Below are 24001 nucleotides of genomic sequence, written 5' to 3'. Positions count from 1 at the left end.
TGATTAATGTTATTTTTAAAAATTAAAGCAGGAAACTGGGGAAGTAAATGCACTCAGAGGAAGAAAGTAGACTTCCTCTACATCTCAGGTAAAAGATGGAGATTTGTTATTATATGCTCTAACACATTTAGATAAATCTGTCACATTTAAGTGACACAATACACTGCCACCCATGGATAAGAACTTAAGTGACCAAAACTCACCTATCTAGTGCCTGTCGAGCCAACTGTTTCAGTTTATTTTGCAGAGTTTTATCAGCAGTTTCATAGGACTTAAGAGAAAGAGAGATAGACAATCTGAAGCATAATTATTTTTTAATTTTCTTGATCCGTATTTCTAAGCAAAAAAATTAACCATGCACGTTACACTTCTTGAAATTATGAGAGAATAAACCAAGACATTTTATTTTCATTCTTAAAGGTATTGTTTAAAATAGTGTTGAAAACTTGTCACTGAGGTAAGCTTTAAGGCCACTTAATGTGGACAGGTGGTAATTGGAACACAACTGTGTGACCTGGTACCATTGGAAGGCAGGAACCTCAAGAGACCAGCACTTACCTCCAGTCTCCGGTACCCACAGTGATCAGGCTAGTCAGGGGTGGGCAAACTTTTTGACTCGAGGGCCACAATGGGTTCTTAAACTGGACCGGAGGGCCGGAACAAAAGCATGGATGGAGTGTTTGTGTAAACTAATAAAAATTCTAAGTAAAGGAGCGGAGGGGAGAGCAAGAGAACTGAATAGAACAGCCGGATCCAGCCCGCGGGCCGTAGTTTGCCCACGGCTGGGCTAGATGGTTCTCCTGAGCAAAACACCCTAGACAAAAAGCCAGTGCTCTGAATAATACTGAGACCACTCTCTACCACTTCACCTCATTTTCCTGTCAAATACAGTGCTCTTATGCACTAGATGCCCTTTAAAGCTCACATCCCACCCAGGGCTCCTCAGAGAGAAGTAAAAGCAACTCATCATATGGATTTTACATTGTAAATTAATAAAGCACTTTCAAATCACTACCTTCATTTTTAGTGTATGAAATTAAAAAAAAAGGGGGAGGGGAGTTTATTCTAAATTTGTGATGGTGAATTCTTCCTGTAATAAGTTAATTTAGTTATATGTAGAGGTTAAAAAACTACCTGTAACTTAGAAAAAAATTCCTTACTGATTCAATCTTAATGCTGTTAAAACTTTAAACAAGATGTTAAAATCCACTATTCATTTTTTACTCTCCATCTTTTAATGAGTAATTTAGTTACATTCATGACACATTTTTTTCCTTTAAGGAATTGTTAAATAAAATTCACTAGTAAAGGGAGAAATTTCTTAGCGTAATTCCACCAAATTTAACTTGTAGCTATACATACAGTTTTTAGACAGAGATCTACGGCTTCTGTATACAATTCTATAGCATCTTCAACATTCCCCTTTTCATCTTCGTCAAAAGCTTGTGTAACAAGGAAATGGGCACGCTCCAAGTCCAACTGATGTTTTGATTTCAAAGGATCAGCACTCTTTGACTGAACTAGGATAGGAAGAAAACCACATAAAAGAAGTATTACCTATACATCTATCTGGGAAACAGCATACCATTTTAATACATTTAAGACATTCTTTACCCAAACTCTATAATCCTTCATTAAAAAACAAAAACAAAAAACAACTTAGCAAGGTAGAGTTGTGCTAAAAACCACTGAATTGTACATAATAAAAAGGTGAATTTTCTGGTATGTGAATTATATCTCAATAAACCTGTTATCTTTCTTTAAAAGCTTTATGTTTTGTCTCTTAAAAGTATATGGTGATTTCTTATCTTTACCTGAGGAACATTTTCCCATTGAATTTTAGAGAGAGTCGGAGAGACAGTGAAAAACATCGATATGAGACACATCGACTGGTTGCCTCCCACATGAGCCTGTCCAGGGTGGGGGATCAAGCCTGCAACTGAGGTATGTGCCCTTGACCAGAACTAAACCCAGGACCCTTCAGTCCACGGGCTGATGCTCTATCCACTGAGCCAAACTGGCTAGGATTGGTGATCTTTTTTACTTTAACCCTCAGTAACACCTCTCTGAATAATGTACGAATCCCATTCATAAAATGAAGGTACCAAACCTCAAAAATGTTAAAATATCTAGTTCAGGGTTTCTCAGCCTTGGTACTACTGACATTCTTGATGGGTAATTCTTTGCTGTGGACCGTCCTGTGCATTGTAGGATTTTTCACAATGTCTCTGGCCTCTACCGAACTAGATGACAGAAGTATACTCCCACCTCCCCTAGTGTAAAAACTAAATTTCTCTCCAGGCATTGCCAAATATCTCATGAGGGGCAAAATCCCTCCCAGCTGAGAATGAGTGATGTAACCTAAGGTTTCACAGCTACAAATGAAGGGTAGGGACTCAACTTAGATCTTTGTCTGTTTATTTATTTATTAATGATCAATGATCTCTGAACTTTTTGTTGGTCTCCAGCCTCCTAAGGGGTGCCCCACTTCTGCTGCCTTAACATCTCAGAACTCTGGTGTCACTGACCTCAGACACCACTTTGCCATCTATAATCCTGGGGTGGTGGTCTTTTGGTTGGATTGCATGGCGTTGCTGTTGTTCAGGGCATCACCAAGATGGAAGTCCTCCCCTTCTTCCAGCAGGTGGCAATTTCAGCCTCTAGCTTGACCTTGATGTTTAGAAGGGCCTTGTAGTCTTGGGTCTGGTGCTGCTCCTCTGCCCTGGGCCTGAGCCAGCTCCGACTCCAGGTGCAGCAGTATCCTGTCAAGCTGTTCCATCCGCATGGCATTAATGCGTCTCCACCTCCCTCAAGATGGTCTCCAAACTGGCCCTCAGATTTCTCATCGAGTCCAGGCTGATGTCCAAGACCTGGACCATACATCTCATCTCTGAGAATGTCATCTCAGCAGTTCCTGCCTCAGTGGTCTGCAAGGTGACCACTGTGGTGCTCTCCTCCATCTGCTGGGACCAGTACTTGTCCAGCTCTTGGTTTTTCCGAGCCAGCTCATCATACTGGGCCCAGATGCCCACCTACCATGATCTTGCTGAGGTCCTGAGATTTGGAGGCAACCAACTCCATAGTCAACCCAAAGTAGCAGTCTGGTTCTATAGACCATTACTTTCTCCTCGTGGTTCTTCATGAAGAGCAGCTCCTCCTCGATCCCTGTCTCTAACTGCAGCTGAGTGATATTGGTGTCATCAATGATCTTTCAAAGCCCACTGATGTTACTCTCCACAGACTGATGCATGGCCAACTGCATCTCAAACTTGACTCTGAAGTCATCAGCAGCAAGACTGGCATTATCAATCTGCAGAACAATGTGGGCAGTGTCCACAGAACTTGCAAAGATCTGAGCCCTTGGGTCCTTTCTTCTCCAGTCTCTCATAATCAGTCTGCAGGCTCCTTACCCTCTCCAGGCAGTCATTCAGGAATTGCATAGTCTCCTTGCTCTGGACACCCCCTATACCTACTAGGTCCCCAGACCACCAGCAGCCCCACATTGCTGGTCAAGTGGGGGACATGGAGATCTGCAAGCCCAAACCCCCAGTGCCTGCATAGACACTGGCCACATTGATGGCTGGCTGGGTGACTGAACAGAGCCCAGGGTCTGGTAGTTGGTGGAGAAGATGGGAGTGGGTGCTGAAGCTCATGTTGTTCAGGGAGGAAGGTGAGAGATCAAGATTTGGGTTCAAACTGCCTCAACTTAGATCTTTTAATTCCAAGTCTTGAGTTTTTATTCTACACCGGTGAATTTCAAACTGTGTTACCTCTTCCCACCCAAAAGACAACTCATCTCTCAAAGGTCTCTTCACTGCCAGCAGATTTTATGTTTTAAAAATTGGGTTTCTGAATAAGATTTTTATTTGATAAATGACTCTTCTGTGTAAAATAATAATTAAGGAAACCATTTAATGCTCTACAGATTTCATTTCATTTGTTGAATAAAATGGGCCCAAAAGCTAGCAAAACAATTAAGGTACGTTATACTTTAAAAATCCTTTTGAACTTTGTTTCACTGGAAAGCTTTATTCTTTCAAGAGATAAGGGCTATCTCATTCTGTGCCTCAGCATCACATTTATAAATTAAGAACTTAATTTACTTGGTTGGGAAAATAAAAGTTTTTTTGAATTTATAGGTATTCTGAATACATGAATCAATGTAACTTTTTATCAAGTAGGGCCCCGATGCACAGGCAGTCCACATTTTAATACATACAATTTTTGGAACCTTAATATATACAATTTCTGGGACTTGTCTTAAACTAAACCACCTTGTCTTTTTTTTGATGTTGTTAATCCTCACCTAAGGATAGTTCTTCCACTGACTTAAAAATATATATATATTTATTGATTTCAGAGAGGAAAGGAGAGGGAGAGAGAGATAGAAACATCAATGATGAGAGAGAATCATTGATGGCTGCCTCCTGCAGGCCCCTTACTGGGGATCGAGACTGCAATCAGGGCATGTGCCCTGACCTGGAATGGAACCATGATCTCCTGGTTCTTAGATTGATGCTCAACCACTACACCATACTGGCCGAGCTTTCTACTGATTTTTTTAAGAGAGTGGAAGGAAGAATGGAAAGTAGGGAGGGGGTAAGAGAGAGAGACATTGATTGGTTGCCTCTCGCAATCACCCAACCAACGCCGGGCATCGAACCTGCAACTGAGGTACCTGCCCTTGATCAGGAATTGAACCCAAGACCCTTCAATATGTGGGCTCATGTTCTACCAGCCACACTGACCAGGCTAAACCAATTGTCTTTAAAGGGACTGTCATAACAACAAATCCAATCATCAAATCTACTTTATACCAACTATGTGCTTATAACTTCTGCTATCTATTCAGAATGAATAGTGGAATGTAGCATGAAGTTTATCAGGAAAGGCTGAATAAGTAAAGATTCCTCTAAACTAGTGATATTAACCTGTTCAACTGGTGTGCTGCAAGAATTTTTAAAACATGCAATACCTGACTATTTAGATACTTCTTTTTCACTAGGTTGTCAAATTAAAAAATGACAGTCAACACAATAGCTATCCGGTGTGAATGAAATAAAATTATACTTATTTTTTTGTCAGATTGGCAAAAATAATATATTTTTTGGTGTGCCACTGAATTTTAGTAATAGTTTATGTGTACTGTGAGATAAAAAAGATTGAAAATAAATTGCTGCTCTAAGCTGCTTGTGGCTTTATCATAGGGCCACAGGAAAAAGGGTTAAAGAGTCCTTAGTGAGATGAATGCATTTCTAAAACAAAATGTCAACAGGTGAGGAGTAGTCATTTAAACTTAATACCAGGAGAGGGCATGTGACAAATATTTAAAAAGCAGACTTTAACAGGGTCCTAATCCTGATTTTGCTAATGATACAGTCAGAATGTAAATAATTTGCCATCTCTAAACCTCTGGGAAATTGGGAGATTGAACTGTATTATCTCTAAGGTTCTCCTTCACAGATCTATAATTCATTTACATATTATGACTTTTAAAGACGTGATTACCAAAAGAGGAATTAACAACAGGAGACTTAGGATCAAGATCCAAAGACAAAAAATGAAAGAGAAACATAGAGGGAAAAGTAAGATGTGATGGAAGAGAAAAAAAAAAAAATAGTGACAAGTTTAGTAGTCTTTTACTAACCTGCTGAATGTAAAGCCTGAACTCTTTCCAAATATTCACTTATTTTTTCTTGAATGTGTTCTAGGCTCGATCCTGCCATCTCAGCGTAAATTAAGGCTTGTGCAGCTTCCTAAAAATAAGAATTCAAAGGAATCTAATATGTAAATTACAATTTGAATTTTCTTTACCACTTTTTAACTATTGGTTTCTATGAATGACAAAAATAGAATGTCCTTAAGATATTAATAATTTTATTTATAAAGCAAATGAATTATATAATACTCCAATATCCTTTCTTCAGTTCCTCATGCTTTTAATTTTCTCATACTGTTAACAATTTATCAACTCAAATAGGAGGGATTGATTATAAACTTTTCTTAGAATAGCTGTGGTTTATATGTTTTCTTTTTGCAACAGGTCAGACTTAAAATTATATACCTTAAAATGGTGAACTGAGCCTTAAAAGCATTAGAACAGATAACAATAACCAATAAAATAAGGTAAAACTAAATGTCAAGAAAAGATTATAAGAAATATAAAGCTTAAATATCTCATAGTGGAAAGAAAATCTTTGTCTACAGAAAATACTGCCAAATAGTGTCACAGTTTAAAGCAGGTTTCAGCTGTATGAAATCAACTTATTTTAATTAAGAAACTCTGGGTTCACCTTCCAGCTATTCATTCCCTGACTTCCACAGCCAATTATGCTGTGGCTAATGAGAAAGAGCTGCCATTCTTCCCATCACCACTTCAGGATGGTTACCAATGCTACCACTTAGAACAGTGGTTCTCAGCCTTTTTAATGCCGTGGCCCTTTAATACAGTTCCTCATGTTGTGGTGACCCCCAACCATAAAATTATTTACGTTGCTACTTCATAACTGTAATTTTGCTACTGTTATGAATCGTAATGTAAATATCTGTGTTTTCCGATGGTCTTAGGCGACCCTGAAGAGGAACCTGCTTTTTCAGGTTAGGCTCCACCAGAAGGACCAGAGAGAGATTTCTCCAAATTGCAACACCTTCTCTGCAGTAACCTAAACAGGTACACTTCATGAAACCGCATGGCTAATTGTCTGAATCCAAAGAAGCCATCCACTGACTATCACTTTTTGAATCCAGTTATTGGAGCGGGAGTTGTTTCATTAAACCTAACAAAATCAGTAACAAACAAAAGTTATTGATTTTGATCCAAACGGAAATTCAGTCTAAAAGCTGTGGGGGTACAAAAGTTATGATTTCCTCAGATTCTGTAACTCAATTATTTCAGGGGAGAAAAAAATAACTTCACATGCACCATCATTATCTAAATACATTATAGCTACACGTAACTTCAATAAATTAATGTAATATACATGTGTATAAATGTATATTTTACCCCTTTAATTATCTTGCATGTAAATACCGATTTTCAAATTATTATGCTTAACAAATAAGGCAAATTTTAAAAATTGCTGGTATCAATTTTATTTTACTCATTTCATTTCTATTTGAAAGTGATTAACATTAAGGAATCCCATACAGAACAGTATGAAGAAAGTAAGCACTAAATATCTCAAAGTTTATGTAAATAGTTCCTAGGCGCACAACCACTCTGACTTTCTCAAAGATAAAAAATTCTTCCCAATGACATGCACATAAATCCTATAGCTAAACGAGAGGCACTGCATAGTATATTCTTTCACTTTAGAAAAAAATATTTTATATGGCAGTATTTTAATCTATGAATATTTACGTTATTTCACAAAACTAAAAGACACAGAATTTCTACTTTTAAATAACACCTTCTGAAATTGTTGAAAAAAAAGTCCAAACGAAATGATTCTGAACAAAACAAGTCTCCAAATACGAATAATAAAACGAAGTCAATAAAATATTAATCTGAGAAAAGCAAACCACACACTACTGGTAGCATATCCGTTCATGGAAAAAAAATTACTACTACTTATCTGACAACATTTCTAAAAATAAAATAAGTGACAATATGATAAAGATACAGCTGCCTCCACAAGGAGGAAGAGGGCTGGAGGGGTGTGTTTGCAAATCCTCAAGATTGAAGAGCAGAGGGTGGACTGTAGAAGCTCACACTCTGATTTAATAATTCTGCCCCGAGTAATTTATATAAAAGACATGTGTAAAGAATGAATAACAAGGGTATTAATCGAACCATTACTTATGATGCTAAAAAACCAGAATGATGCTAAAAAACATAATGGAATGCTATGCATCTGTTAAGATATTACAGAAGTAAATGTAATGATGTGAAAAAGTTCAAATGAAAACAGGTTATAAATAGTATCAACAGTAGGATCCGTTTGTTTAAAAAAAGGGGTACACACACATGCGTCGAAACACAAGCACAAAAATATACCATCAAATGCTAGGATGAAAGACGTTTTCTTCTTTAAAAATTTATTTTCTTTTCTTCAACGAACATGCATTATTTTAGTGTGTATTAGAGACCACTTCCCAGGAGCCGCAGATGAGAACCAAGTGATAGAATTAGCTGGCTACTAACTACCCACACCTAACTACTGCGGCCATAGCGGCTCCAGGTGGGCACTGCCAGTCCGGACTGCAACCAGAGAAGTGGTCACTCCAAAGCTATGAGCAAACTTCCCCCTCGTGGCAGAAGCCCGGGTGGCAGAAGCCCGGGTGGGCATGGGGGTGCCTGGTGCCCGAGAAGGAAAGCAGGAAGAGAAGAGGGTAAAGAGCAGAGGTTAGTGGGCCCGGTCGCCTCGGTACCTGGACCCGCCCCTTGGCCTCTCCGACGGACTCCGCGATCCCCAGCTCACCTTGTAGTAAAACACCGCCTCAGAATACCGCCCTTCGTGGTCGCGCTGCACCGCCAGCCGCGCGAACTGCACGGCGTCCCGCTCCAGCGCCGACGAGTCCATGGCGCCGAGGCTCCGCACCTGGCGGGGGAGCGAGGCCCTGACGCAGAGGCGCTTCGCCGACCGTGGCGCACCAGGGAGCCGGGGCCAGGACTTCGGGGCACCGAGGAAGGACCAACCAAGTTTCCTTTCGGCAGCAGCGTAAAGAGAACGGGTCTTCCCGGCTCGGGCTGCCGTGACGCCGCGCCCCTACGGCGTAGCTCCGGCACCCAGCCCGTGGGGCGGCCCCCCTCCGCGGCCTCCGCATCTCCCGCCCCGCCCACCGGCCACACTGAGCAAGCGCAGCCTCGCCCTCGGGAGTTTCTCTGGGGCTGGGGCAGCGCAGGCCGGACTCCTCGCGGGAGTTCAAGGAGGTGGGCGGAGCCTTCCCGGCGTGCAGGCGCGCACGTGACCGCCACGGCTCCCGGGATTGGGGGGGCAATACCAAGTCGGGGCCCAGTACGCTTTCGCCGTCTACGTGGAGGTGGCCGGGCCGCTGACGCTGTTGCTGGGGTCTCGCCGGGACAGGGGCGCATGCGCCGTACAAATTTATTTTTTTTTCTACCAGCTAAAGGGAAGGTTCAAAGAGCCAACAAAAATCACTTCCGAACATCATCTGAACTGAAATTTTAAAAATAAGGGACTTAAAATAAAGACATTCATAGGATATATAGGATTCTTTTAAGGTACCGATTAATAACGTTTATTTTCCACAAACTGAATCATGACTCAGTACACAGCGCCTCTAGTGTATACCCTAAGTACTGATTGAATTGTCAACAAACAATATATTTTCACTTGCAGGTATCCTTATTTTAATGCTTTGTGATAAAATAATTAGGTGATGATTTGATGAATGTCTTCTCTCCCTAAAAGTCTGAATTCAGCAATAATAAAAATGAACTAGGGATAGTCACAACAATATAGAAGAAACGCAAAATTGATGCCGAGTCAAAGAAGTAAGATGCAAGAGTACATACAGCATGAGTCTGTTGATAAGACACAAGTGTAATCAATAATGCTGGAAATCAGATCAATGACTGGGAAGGGAACGTTTGGGGTGATGGGAATGTCTTGATGGTGGTGGTGCCAAATGTATACATTTGTCAAAACCCACCACCCTACATTTTATTTTATTTTTTTTGCCACCACCCTACATTTTAAATGTGTGCTTTTAATTCATTCTTAATTACACCTCAATGGATTTTTAGTCAGTTGGTCTGTATTTAAATGAAACTAATTTCTTAATTTCTTCACTCTCTCTTCATATTTAGAGAGGTTAATAACGATAACTATTCCATCAGCCTGTTGTAAAGAACACAGGTGAAAATAATTTGTCCCTGTACAAAGATGATTCTCATCCTACAGTTTCACAACTAAAGCAGGGATGATTTCTGACCTTAACAGTTTTATTCCAGTATTAAGCACAAGCCTTGGTACAGAGCAGATGCTCAGTATTTTAAAATGTTGAATGAGTGAACTCCCTACTAAGTATATTCAATGTGCCATCGTTCCCCATCTTGATTCTGAAGAATCTTACCTAATAATAGACAAACATGTAAATTGACCGTACCTCCGCTACGCCCATAACCAATCAGAGTGAGTATGCAAATTAACCCAACAAAGATGGCGGTTAATTTGCATACATAGGCACCCAGCGCCTGGGTCCCAGGAATATCCTGGCACCCAGGTCACTCTGAGGTAAGCCCCGCGTGGGCCCTGAGCAGCCTGGGAAGGGCCTGAGCCAGGGGGCTCCTGGGCAGGGCCAAGCCTGCGATTAGAGCCGAGGGGGCAGGGGCAGAGCCGGTGATCGGAGGGAGCTGGTGGTCCCCTGCCCAGGCCTAAAGCTTCGGCCAGAGGCTTTAGGCCAGGGCAGGGCCCAGCTGGCGATTGGTGTGAACTACAGAGGAAACACTTTTTCTGACTGCTCATTGGCTAAGCTTCTTGTATGCCACTGGTAATATTCTTAGTAACTTGGGTAATAAGAATCCAAAAAGGTGATTTAGGGTTTTTCCACCACACTTCTGGAGAAAAAAACGAAGGTCTGCTGCTGGAGGGCTAAGAAATGTCATATCCTGTCCTAGCCGGTTTGACTCAGTGGATAATGCCTCGCCTGCCGACCGCAGGGTCTGGGTTCAATTCTGATCAAGGGCATGTACCTAGGTTGCAGGCTCCTCCCTGGCCGGGGCCCAGGTCAGGGTTCTGCAGGAGGCAACCAATCAAAGTGTTCCTCTCACTTTGATGTTTCTCTCTGTCTTTCCCTTTCTCTTCCACATTCTCTAAAAGTCAATGGAAACATATCCTCAGTGAGGATTAAAAAAAATAAAGAAATGTCATATCCTATGAAAGACACATCTTGAAAATGCCTAAAGAAAGCTGTCATTTTTTCATGGTGAAGGGACTGGAGTCCGTGTTGATGAAAACACCTTGGTGGCTGTGGTGACTGGCAGTAGCTGCAGCAGCGGGGTGACGGGGCTGGTGCCTTCCCCTGATCAGCCCAGTCGCCTCCCACAAAGGGAGGCCATCCCCTGAGGGCTCCCAGTATGTGAGAGGGGGCAGGTTGGGCTGAGGGACACCCCCCGCCCAGTGCAAGAATTTCGTGCACCGGGCCCCTAGTGAAATAAAATTCCCTAGCACAGAGTAGAGGTCCTTTAGATAGAACATGTGTTCAGGCCACATTTTCAAAGAGTTTGCAGTCACTAGAGCAGCTGAATGCTGTTTTACTCACTCAAAACTGGACTTCTATATCTAATGCTCCCTCTCTAATCACAGCTTGTAGAATTCCTAGTCCATCTTGAAGGAAGCCTTTCCTAGCATTCCAGGTAATTGTGCTCTCTCCTTGAACTTATATACTCCCTATACTTTTAATCTTTATTCCTTATTCATTTATTCAATGAACACTGAATGTCTACGTTGTACCGGGCACAGAGCTACACACTGAAGACACAAACACTTGTAGTATATTATGAATGTACTACAATTTATTGATATATTTACTACTGAGGAGTATTTGGCAATTTCTGTGTGGTTTTATTATTAATGCAGAGACCACACTTTGAGAACCACTGCTCTAGAGAACAAAGGAGGCCTGGGAAGCTCAAGGCCTGTTCCCAGCCAACACTCTTGACCATGGCTCCCTGGCCTTGACATTCCAGTGCTCAGGGAGAGAGCACATCATGCTAAAGATGCCAGGATAGGGAGAGTCAGTCCCTTCCCCGCAGCCCCATCTCTGCTGTGTGGGCCCATGTTCTTGAAACGTCCTCCCTCCCTCTTCCTTTCCTCCTTTCCTTCCTCCCTCCCTCCCTCCCTCCCTCCCTCCCTCCCTCCCTCCCTCCCTCCCTCCCTCCCTTCCTTCCTTCCTTCCTTCCTTCCTTCCTTCCTTCCTTCCTTCCTTCCTTCTTTTCTTATTATGTCTTCTATGACCCTTCAGGATACTTTGCTTTTGACCCTGCAGTGTGTCTGAACACTGCTTTTTCAGGTTAGGCTCGATCATCTCACACGTCTTGTAAGGACACAAAGCTGATCCTGAGGTGCACCCACACCCCCTCCAGATGCCATCCCTGATGCCTCAGTCCCTGACTTCTTACAAAAATCGCTAACTCTCAGTGACCTCCTTTCCTTCCCATGTAATGGGAAAATGGAATAATGTCCCTCCCACAAACACCAGCTCTGACTTCCAACATGAGAAGAGCAAAAATAATTGTTGGTCCTTGCTTTCTCGGTTACATTGGCTCACTTACTCTGATAAGAGACCACTTTTTACGTCATTGACAGATTGGGAATGGGTTATCCAATTAGATAACAATGTCTTCTATAATCCTGCCTGGGGACAGAGGTAGAAATGCAGAGGACAACCATGTGTCAAGGGCCCGTATCTTCAGGAGTTTGAGGACACAAACTAAAGTTTGGTATATGATCGTGATAAAAAGGAGGGTGTTATATTTCAATAAAAAAGCCCCAAAGTGAGAAGGGCCTTGTGGTGCAGCTACCTTGTCAGTACCTCAAAAGGAGACCATTAAATTAATTCATGCTATAAATGCAAATGCAATTCCCATCCTTTCCCTTTGTCTACAACACTCCTTAATTTACATATGTTTAGGAGACATCCCTCTCCTCGTTGGAAGCACTTGAAATGTGGCTAGTCCAAATTAAGATATACTATTAAGTATAAAATTTATACCAGATCCCAAACACTTAGTACAAAAGAAAATATAAAATATGTAATTATTTTTATGTTGATTACATGTTGAAATAACACTATTTTAAATTTATTGTATTAAGTAAACTATATTTTTAAATAGTTTCACCTGCTTTGCTTCCTTTTTTATGTGTTTACTAGAAAATTTAGAATTACACATTTGCTAACATTCTATTTCTTTTGTCAGCATTATTCTAAGACATTCCATCAGGGCATTTCAGACTGAACATATGCTTTTCAAGCAATCACTTAGTGGTATTCTAGTCATATGTTACATGTTGGTTCTTGGGGAATCAGAGGCTAAAGTATTGCAAGTATTTGTGAAAGGAAGTGGGGAGAAAAAGATTGGGAAGGGGAACTGTTAGCCTGCCATGCAGACCTGACAGAGTCTCTTTTAGTCTTCTTGGGACCTCCAGAGCCAATGCTGTTCTTTTTTTTTTTTTTTTTTTTAATAAATCTTTATTCAGATTATTACAATTATTTCTCCTTTTTCCCCCCATAGCTCCCCTCCACCCATTTCCCACCCCACCTTCTGCCCTTACCTCCCCACCACTGTCCTCATCCATAGGTGTACGATTTTTGTCCAGTCTCTTCATGAACCCCCCATACCCCTTTCCCCCTGAGAATTATCAGTCCACTCCCTTTCTATGCCCCTGATTCTATTACATTCACCAGATTATTCTGTCCCTCGGGTTTTTAATTCACTTGATTTTTAGGTTCACTTGTTGATAGATATGTATTTGTTGTTCATAATTTTTATCTTTACTTTTTTCTTCTTCCTCTTCTTTAAGAATACCTTTCAGCATTTCATATAATACTGGTTTGGTGGTGATGAACTCCTTTAGCTTTTTCTTGTCTGTGAAACTCTTTATCTGCCCTTCAATTCTGAATGATAGCTTTGCTGGGTAGAGTAATCTTGGTTGTAGGTTCTTGCTATTCATCACATTGAAAATTTCTTGCCACTCCCATCTGGCCTGCATAGTTTCTGTTGAAAAGTCAGCTGACAGTCGTATGGGTGCTCCCTTGTAGGTAACTAACTGTTTTTCTCTTGCTGCTTTTAATATTCTCTCTTTGTCTTTTGCTCTTGGCATTTTAATTATGATGTGTCTTGGTGTGGTCCTCTTTGGATTCCTTTTGTTTGGGGTTCTGTGCGCTTCCTGGACTTGTAAGTCTATTTCTTTCACCAGGTGGGGGAAGTTTTCGGTCATTATTTCTTCAAATAGGTTTTCAGTATCTTGCTCTCTCTCTTCTTCTGGCACCCCCATAATTCTGATGTTGGTACGCTTGAAGTTGTCCCAGAGTCTTCTTACATTATCTTCAACTTTTTGGATTTTTTTTTTTTGCTTTTTGCTTTTTCGGTTGAGTGTTTTTTGCTTCTTTGTATTTCAATTCTTTGACTTGATTTTTGTGTTCCTCTTGTCTGTTTTTGGGTCTCTGTATAATATTTTTTATTTCAGTCAGTGTATGTTTAATTTCTAGTTGGTCCTTTTTCATATCTTCCAGGGTCTCGTTATATTTATCGGCCTTTTCTAGGATATTCTTAAAAAGCCTTATAACCGTGGTTTTGAATTCTATATCCAGTCGTTTGTTTTCCTCCATTTCTTTCGTTTGTGATCTGATTCTTTGACGCCGCATTTTCACTGCTTCCCTGAGTTGGTAAGGTAGATTTGTGTGCTAGGTTTCCAATATGGCCCAGTGGGTCTGCCTCCCCAGTTAACCTGAGGTGGACACTCTTGGTGCACCCCTTTGTGGACTGTGTGTACAGCTTTGTTGTAATTAAGTCTTTATTGTTGTTGGTATCACTGGGAAGAATTGACCTCAAGGCCAGTTGGCTGTAAGGATCAGCTGTGTCTATGCTGGGAGAAGTTCGGTGCTGAAGACAGCCTTATAGGATTAGACTTGCCAAATTGCAATAGCCTCTGTGCTCAGCTTGGATGGGGTGGAGTCTCAGTCTTGGCTTCCCGTCAGCCTTGCCCTTGCGCGCACGTGCGCACCTTCAGACCTCTGCCTTCCCGGCTCCCGAGTCTCCGCCCGAGAGTCCAGACTCCCCCCACAAGAGCATGGGTCCCCAGGGGCTCACCTGGAACTGGGGTTCACTGCAGTCAGAACTGGGGCTCAGTGCATTCAGGAGCCTCTGACTCCCTTCCACTAGGGAAAGCCTGTGGCAACCTCCGCAGCCTTTGTGCGCACTGGCGCGAGCGCGCTTTCAGTCCTCCACCTTCACCGGCTCCCGAGTCTCCGCCCGAGAGTCCAGACTCCCCCCACAAGAGCGTGGGTCCCCAGGGGCTCGCCCGGAACTGGGGTTCAGTGCAGTCAGAACTGGGGTTCAGTGCGGTCGGGGGCTTCCTTCCCCCTTCCGCCAGAGAAAGTCAGCCAGGCTCTCAGCCGCCCTTCCTCTCTGCGCGCACAAAGACCCTTTGCCGTACCTCCAATTCTCTGTGAGCTTTTCTCTTTCCTTCTAGTTGTAGAATTTTCACTCAGCCAGCTTTCCTGTGGTTCTGGATGGTGTCCGTTCTGTCTTTCAGTTGTAGTTTTGAAATTGTTGTGCGAGGCAGCAGTTTAGGTGTTTACCTATGCCGCCATCTTGGTTTCTCTCCTCCAATGCTGTTCTTTAGAGGTGCCCTCCTTGGTACAGATGTCCAGGCTGCTTTGCTCAGTTATTGGTTGGGGGCTGTTCCAAGGAGAGCATGCCTTCCGTTGAAAGTGGAAGCCAGCGTGACTCTCAGCTAACCACACTCTTCTCAGCCTGGCAGGGAGTTCTTTCTGGAAGAGCATTCTGAGCAGAGCAGAGCCTGTCAATGCTCAAAGTTGGCTCATGATATCCTATCTAATAAAAGAGTAATATGCAAATTAACCATCACTCCACTACACCCACAAGCCACACCCACAAGCCATGCCCACAAGCCACGCCCATAAGCCAATCAGGAGCGAATATGCAAATAAACCCAACCAAGATGGCTACAGCCACAGAGAGCAGGAGGGAGGCTTGGGTTTCCCTGGCAATGGAGGAAGCCAAGCTTTCCGCCTGCCCTTGCCGGCCTAGGCCTCCATTCAAGGCTACAAAGTTTCAATTATAGAAGATACATAAAACCAAACAGAAATGGCGGCAGCCATGGAGCTGGAAAGAGCAGGAGGCTAGGGTTGCCCCAGCATTGGAGGAAGCCAAGCTTTCCGCACACCCTGGCCGGCCCAGGCCTCCGCTTAAGGCTACAAAGTTTCAATTATAGAAGATACATAAATCCCCCCGAAAAAGGCTGCCGCCACGGAGCAAGCAGAAAGCTTGGCTCCGCTCCAGGCTACAAAGTTTCAATTGTAGAAGATAAATAAACCCCAGATACCAGGGCCTCCACTTGGGTCACCAGGGGGTGTGGCCGGCCTGCAAACCACCATAGGTCACCTCATGCCCCAAGGGAACCCCCACCCTGATCCAGGACACCCTTCAGGGCAAACCAGCTGGCCCCCACCCATGCACCAGGCCTCTATCCTATCTAATAAAAGAGTAATATGCAGATTGACCATCACTCCAACACACAAGATGGCTGCCCCCATGTGGTCAAAGATCCTGCCCCCATGTGGACACAAGATGGCCACCACAAGATGGCCAGCAAGGGAGGGCAGTTGGGAGGGACCAGGCCTGCAAGGGAGGGCAGTTAGGGGCGATCAAGCCTGCAGGGGAGGGCAGTTAGGGGTGACCAAGCTGGGAGAGGAGGGAAGTTGGGGGCGACCAGGCCTGCAGGGAAAGGCAGTTGGGAGGGACCCAGGCCTGCAGGGGAGAGCAGTTGGCAGTGGGGCGGAACCAGGCCTACAGGGGAGGGCAGTTAGGGGTGACCAGGCCTGTAGGGGAGGGCAGTTAGGGGCAAACAGGCTGGCAGGGGAGCAGTTAGGCATCTATCAGGCTGGCAGGGGAGTTGTTAGGGGGTGATCAGGCTGGCAGGCAGAAGCGGTTAGGGGCAATCAGGAAGGCAGGCAGGTGAGCAGTTGGGAGCCAGCAGTCCTGGATTGTGAGAGGGATGTCTGACAGCACGTTTAGGCCTGATCCTACCGGGATCAGGCCTAAACGGGCAGTCGGACATCCCTCGAGGGGTCCCAGATTGGAGAGGGTGCAGGCTGGGTTGAGGGACACCCCCCTCCCCCGTGCACGAATTTTGTGCACTGGGCCTCTAGTCTATATATATAAAAGGCTAAGCAACTGTTGGACTGTCTAACCAGCTGGTAGGTGTGACGTGCACTGACCACCAGGGGGCAGATGCTCAATGCAGGAACTGCTGAGCTGTGGTGACTCGGCAGTGGCAGTTTCAGTCGTGATGTACCCCAGAACCAGAGAGGAGGGGCCCAATTCCTCACAGGGCTGCACAATTCCACCTTCGGCTGTGGGTTATATTATTGCTGGGACACTGTCAGCCCCAAATCTGATTTACTGCACACTTGCGTTTGCGTTCCACACCCTGTATGACAGCAACTTTGCAGAGTGCCCTCTTGCACTCTGGGACCCCTTGGGGGATGTTGGAGAGCCGGTTTCAGCCTGATCCCCACAGGCCAGGCCAAGGGACCCCCATCTGCCGGAGGGACCCCACTCACTCCGCAGACGCCCTTTGAGCTGTGGTGCCGCCCCATGTGCGGCCAGCTGGGGAGGGACCATGGGAGGTTGGCTCCAGGGCATGTCCAGCCCATCTTGACCAGTCCCACTCTGCCAGCCACCTTCTAATTAATTTCCTTTCAATGTACACGAATCTGTGCACTGGGCCACTAGTTGAGAAATAATTAGAATTACTTGTTACTGAAAAATCAGAGATTTGCACAACAATATTTGAACTTCTGGCTTCTCTTAGAGGAAAACCACTAGGCCCATATGCCTTTTTGGGAGCAACTGTCTAGAACTGAGCAGTGGGACATGGACTCTCCAACTCCCCCTGCTCAGCCTCCTTCTCACTGACACTCTTTGCCTGGAGGAAGGACTGCATGTGCCTTGAGGAGTTCCAGGGAGGCTTCAGACTGGAAAGCCTTGTACTCTGAATCGCCTACCACAAAGTTTATAGCAGGTGTGAAATAAACGTTTATTAATGGATAAAGGAGTGCCTCAAGTCCCTTTCTTCTAAGGCAGCGGTCGGCAAACTCATTAGTCAACAAAGCCAAATATCAACAGGACAACGATTGAAATTTCTTTTGAGAGCCAAAGTTTTTAAACTTAAACTTCTTCTAATGCTACTTCTTCAAAATAGACTCGCCCAGGCCGTAGTATTTTGTGAAAGAGCCGCACTCAAGGGGCCAAAGAGTCGCATGTGCCTCGCGAGCTGCAGTTTGCCGACCACTGTATCTAAGGCAACATGGTATGCTGCTCACATGTAGTTCCCCCAAAAGACACTAGGTGGTGGTGTGCGCTCAGAAATTCACCCATATCTGCGCAGCACACACAAAAGATGAGCATTAACATCTCATTTTCTTGTCATGGGGATGTAAAATACTGCATAGGGAATATAGTCAATAATATTGTAGTAACCAGACATGGTGTCAGGTGGGTACTAGACTTATCAGGGTGATCACTTTGTAAATTACCTAAATGTCTAATCACTGTGTTGTACACCTGAAATGAATATACTATTGTATGTCAACGATAATTGAAAAATAGAAAACTATTTTAAAACATTCTGATTTTTATTTATAGGTATGACTTTGAATTCAGTTAACCATGAATGTGTGTGTAACTTCTAATAATATGTTGTAATTTTACACATATCCTATTTATCTAAACACAAACACACGTATATAATAAAATGTTTAAAATTAGGATATGAAATTAACATATATAACTAGAATATATACAATATAAATATATGGAATTATAATACACTAGTGGCCTGGTGCACAAAATTTGTGCACGGGGGTGTGTGTCCCTCAGCCCAGCCTGCACCCTCTCCAATCTGGGACCCTTCAGGGGATGTCCAACTGCCAGTTTAGGCCCGATCCCTGTGGGACATCCCTCTTGCAATCCAGGACTGCTGGCTCCTAACCGCTCACCTGCCTGACTGCCTGATCACCCCTAACCACTCTACCTGCCGGCCTGATCGCCCCCAACTCCCTTCCCCACCAGCCTGATCACCCCCAACTGCCCCACCCTGCTGGCCTGATCGCTCCTAACTGCCTCTGCCTCGGCCCCGCCACCATAGCTTTGTTCGGAAGGAGGTCCGAAAGGTCTCCTGGAAGGTCTCCTGGTCTAATTAGCATATTACCCTTTTATTAGTATAGATAATAGAATATATATGTCTATATAGTTAAAATACATTTATAATTAGATATAGAATTAAGTTATACATATGTAATTAGTAGCTATTAAGTATATACTAGTATATATAAAATTAGGATATATGAAATTAAGATATGTAATCAAATACATATAATATTTACTATAAACAATTAGGATGTATATAATTATGTTGAACCCTATGAAATGACTGTTGTCACCTTTAAAAACAGCAATTTTATATAACTGAACCTAATGTTTCAAATGGGCCAAAGTTATTATACCTGTTCAAAAATAAAGCTTATGTTGTGCCCTCTTTCACTAGAATCTTCTGTCCTCTGATTCTAATGCCAATGTCCCCAATCTGTCAATGACATGAAAAATTGGTCTCTTATCAGAGTGAGACAATATAACCAAGAAACCAAGGAACAACAGTTATTTTTGCTCTTCCCATGAGAGAATTCATGGGAAATGATTCCATTTTCCCATTACAGGGAAGCAAAGGAGGTCACTGAAAGTTGGCAGTTTCTGTAAGAAGTCAGGGACTGAGATTTCAGGGATGGAGTCTGGAGGGGGTATGGGTGCACCTCAGGATCACCCACCTGCACGCAGGTAACTCATGAAAGCTTTGTGTCCTTACAACACATGTGAGATGGTGGGGCCTAACCTGGAAAGCAGTGTTCAGACACACTGCAGGGTCCAAAGCAAAGTATCCTGAGGGGTTATAGAAGAAATGACTAAGATGGAAGGAAGGAAGGGAGGAAGGAAGAGAGAGGAAAGAAGGAAGGAAAGGGAGGAAGGAGGGAGGGAGGGTTGGAAGGAAGGAAGAAAGGAAGGAAGGAAGGAAGGAAGGAAGGAAGGAAGGAAGGAAGAAAAGAAGAAAAGCTGTGTCTACACTGGGAGAAGTTCGGTGCTGGAGACAGCCTTATAGGATCAGACTTGCAAAATTGCAAAAGCCTCTGTGCTCAGCTTGGATGGGGTGGAGTCTCAGGACGGAGCAGACAGTCTTGGCTTCCCATCAGCCCTGCCCTTGCGCGTGTGCCTCCAGACCTCTGCCTTCCGTGACTCCCCTGAGTTTCCGCCTGATAGTCCAGATTCCCCCTGTAAGAGCGTGGGTCCCCAGGCACTCGCCCGGAACTGGGATTCAGTGCAGTCAGGAGCTTCTGACTCCCTTCCGCTAGGGAATGCCTTCAGGAACCTCTGCATTCAGCCTTCTCTGCGAGCACTCCCGTGTGAGCGCCTCCAGACCCCTGCCCGCCGCAGCTCCCCAGAGTCTCCAAGTCTCCGTGTGCCTTTCTCTCTACCTGACAGTCCAGACTCCCCCTGTATGAGTCTGGGTCCATGGGGTTTCGCCCGGAACTGGGGTTCGGTGCAGTCGGGGGCTTCCTTCCCACTCCCGCCAGAGAAAGTCAGCCAGGCACTCCGCCGCCCTTCCTCTCTGCACACGTCTCCATACCTCAGCCCTTTGCGGCTCCTCTGATTCTCCGTGAGCTTTTCTCTTTCCTTCTAGTTGTAGAATTTCCACTCAGCCAGCCTTCCTGTGGTTCTGGATGATGTCTGTTCTCTCTTTTAGTTGTAGTTTTGAAATTGTGCGAGGCAGCAGTTTAGGTGCTTACCTATGCCGCCATCTTGGTTTCTCCCCGTTTGAATTTTATTTTATTTATTATTTATTTATTTATTTATTTTTTTATTTTTATTTTTTTATTTTTATTGTTTGAAGTATTACAAATGGTAGTACATATGTCTCCTTTTTTTTCCCCATTGACCTCTCCCTCCCGCCTCCCCTACACCCGAGTACATGCCTTTACCTGCCCCCCGCCCGCAGTGTCTTGTATCCATTGGTTATGCTTATATGCATGCGTACAAGTCCTTTGGTTGATCTCTTACAGCCCTCCCCGTCCCGCAACCTCCCCTGCCTTCCCGCTGTAGTTTGACAGTCTGTTCAATGCTTCTTTGCCTCTGTATCTATTTTCCCCCCATTTCTTTCCTTTAAAAAATCTTGCCTCTGCAGACTAGAAATAAACATATAATAACAAAAAATGTTTGAGTCCCAATTTCAATGTCCAACAGTTCTGAGTCCCCGTTTCAATGTCAAACAGTTCCTTAAGTGTACATGTCAGCAATGATATCTGGATGGTGGGCATTGCCACCATGTGTCCGTTTGAATTTTAAATGTCTTAGTCTGGGTCCCCTGAAGGCAGGCTCACATGCTATGAGGAAGTGCGAGCCCGGGGGCAGGATGAGTGCGGTAATGATGGTTTTGTGAGGCAGGGAAGGAAGGGGGAACCTTTACAAAGATGCTATTGAAGTGGCCGTTTTGTTTAATCTCATGGGACCCCTCCTCAAGAAACTGTCACTACTGTGCAGTCTCAGGACTGTCTCAGTGGAGAAAAAAAGGCAAGACCTTCTTCACCAGCTCTCCCTTCCATTGGTCTACAGGGAGTTAATTTTTCTGGGACTTCAGGTTGCCTGAGTGAGGGTGCTGAGTGGGTTTCCTGAATAAAGCCAACAGGAAGCCAGGGCAGTAGGTGAGAGGAATGTAGCACAGGCTTGAGGAGAGGCACTGTGGATCCAAAATCCACAAAGAATTGGCGGCAGCAGCTGTAATAAGAGACTGATGGGGCCTAGAGTATCTGGGACAGTGCCTAGGAGTTGTCTGAGACATTGTACAAGGAGGGCATATTTGTGAATGGCATGTGTACATAAAAACACTAAAAAGTTAATTTTGCAAAAGATAGAAATGTTGAAATGTGGTCTGTGGACAATATGTAAATTTCCCACTACTCAGATAAATGCACAAATGCACCACTTGCACTACTCTGCTTCGCCTTGGTCATACAGTACTGGATAGATTGTCTTCATTGTAAAATGTAGATAATAATGGCCCCTACCTCATGAGATTGCAGCGAAGATCAAGCCAGTATAACACAGCATAAAGAGCCGTGCTAGCATATAATGCCCCCTAAGTGTGTGTAAGCTGTTGTTCTATTGAGTATGCTAGATAACAAAACACCCCGAAGTCAGTGGCATAAAATGACCCCCTTTTTGTTTTGCTCATGAGTTCTGTGGGTCAGGAATTCAGAAGGGTACAGCACGCCCAGCTTGTCCATGGTGCACAATTTCTGGGGCCTCAACAGAAGAGACTCAGAGGCTGGGGGCATGACCGCTGGGGGCTGGGCTGAAGCTCGTTTTCTCACATGTATGGTGCCAGGGTGGGGGGACACGAAGACCAAGGTCACCTACAAGCGTGCCTACACGTGGTTTGTCCATGTGGTTTGACTTGCCCACAGCATGGTGGCTCAGGGTAGACTCGTTACATGGTGGCCTAGGGCTCTAAGGGCAAGTACCCAGAGCACAAGGCAGAAGCCCCACAGCCTTCTATGATTTAGCCTTGGAAATGCCACAGTGTTGCTTCCCCCACGTTCTAGTGGTTAAAAGTTAAAAGGAGGGACATTGCCCCACCGGCATTGCCTGGTGGTTGAGCGTAGATCTATGAACCAGGAGGTCACGGTTCGATTCCTGTTCAGGGCACATGCCTAGGTTTTGGGTTCAATCCCAGTGTGGGGCATGTAGGAGGCAGCTGATCAATGATTCTCTCTCATCATTAATATTTCTATATCTCTCTCCCTTTCTCTTCTTCTCTGAAATCAATACAATACAAATATACTTAAAAGGGGGGGGGGCATTGACGCCATCCCCTGATAGGGGAGTGCTGACACAGTAGAAGAGCATATGGGGTGGAGATATTGCTGCAGCTGTCTTTGGAAAACCAAATGTACCAAAGTTATTATTATCATTAATTCTTACAGGCGAGCGAGGCTCATAAATTTCAAGACCAACATATTTAGTTTTTCTTTTTCCTTTTTATGGTGACCGAAATCTTCCAGTAAACTAGTTTCTAAAAAACCATTTCAGAGGCTTCATTCCAGGAAAGGATGACATATTTCACCTTGTAGAGAATTGATTTTGTGTTCGCTTTGTGCTAAAGAGTCACTTTACGAAAAAAAAAAAAGTATATATATTGGCATCAGGGGAATCCCAGGAAAACTCAAGTTCTTTGTATTTTTTCAGCTTTTCAGTTTCTCCTTTTCTACTTTCTCTTTATCTTGGCCTATTTATCTAAAGAAGAAAAAGGTACTGGGAAAAACTTAGGAGAGTATTTAAAAAAATTTATTCCTTTGAGCAAATACTTTCTAAGCAGGTGGAAAAAGTTAAAATGACAGAGATTTTCCGTTAACCTATAAACACTCAAACATTTAAGTATCCAATACAGTCATGCTGACTTGGACATCATTTGTTAGTGTGTTAAACTCAGTTTACATAACACATTTATCGAATGTTTATAAGTCCTGTACTGGATTAAACATGGCGGATTCAAAGGAGAGACACCACTGTGACCACTATGGTGGCCAGTGGCACACAGGATCGCCTTGGTGGGTGGTTCCTTCTTCTTCTTTTTTTAAAAAAATATATTTTATTGATTTTTCACAGAGAGGAAGGGAGAGAGATAGTTAGAAACATCGATGAGAGAGAAACATTGATCAGCTGCCTCCTGCACACCCCCCTCTGGGCATGTGCCCGCAACCAAGGTACATGCCCTTGACCGGAATCGAACCTGGGACCCTTCAGTCTGCAGGCTGACACTCTCTATCCACTGAGCCAAACTGGTTAGGGCTGGGTGGTTCCTTCTTGGAAATGCTGGTTGGATTTTGTCTTAGCAGCACTGCTTCCCTCATACGATGACGACAAGATTGGAAATGATAAGCCTGGATATTTATCTAGGAGGCCACAGTGACTGAGGGTCTGGCTTTCTCTGCTTGGGGTGTGGGGAGGAAGAAGGTTGTTAAGAAGCATTAGACAAATACAGGAGCTTGCACACATGCCTGCCCATGTATGAGGCTGATGTTAACATGCATCACCAAGAGATATGTGGGAAGTGGCACTACAGCCCATATTAATACCCCTCAAACCTCACGCTCTCTCTTGACATTCTCAGTGGAAAAATCTTCCAGCAAACTAGATGCTAATAACACATTTTCTCCCTGTATGAAGCATTGATCTGGTTTG

General features: G+C 43.9%; 1 protein-coding gene across 3 annotated transcripts in view; it reads right to left on the bottom strand.

Annotated features, from left to right (window-relative positions):
- CAPN7 (calpain 7) overlaps positions 1 to 8792 on the bottom strand; it is a 38438-nt gene extending 29646 nt beyond the window's left edge. For all 3 annotated transcript variants that reach the window (XR_013960795.1, XR_013960796.1, XM_080672035.1), the window contains exons 1-4: positions 8421 to 8792; positions 5648 to 5756; positions 1363 to 1520; positions 204 to 271 (exon numbers count right to left, since the gene is read on the bottom strand). Coding sequence is in view for 1 of the 3 variants with exons in the window: in XM_080672035.1 (XP_080528161.1) it covers positions 204 to 271; positions 1363 to 1520; positions 5648 to 5756; positions 8421 to 8522 (437 nt within the window). In the remaining 2 variants the exon portion in view is untranslated. The remainder of the gene's footprint in view (positions 1 to 203; positions 272 to 1362; positions 1521 to 5647; positions 5757 to 8420) is intronic.
- Positions 8793 to 24001: the final 15209 nt, after the last annotated feature.

The sequence above is a fragment of the Plecotus auritus genome (assembly GCF_963455305.1).
Source record: "Plecotus auritus genome assembly, chromosome: 6".
In the NCBI taxonomy this organism is placed as follows: domain Eukaryota; kingdom Metazoa; phylum Chordata; class Mammalia; order Chiroptera; family Vespertilionidae; genus Plecotus; species Plecotus auritus.
The sequence above is the reverse complement of the archived record's forward strand: the minus strand, read 5'-3'. Positions and strand labels throughout refer to the sequence as shown.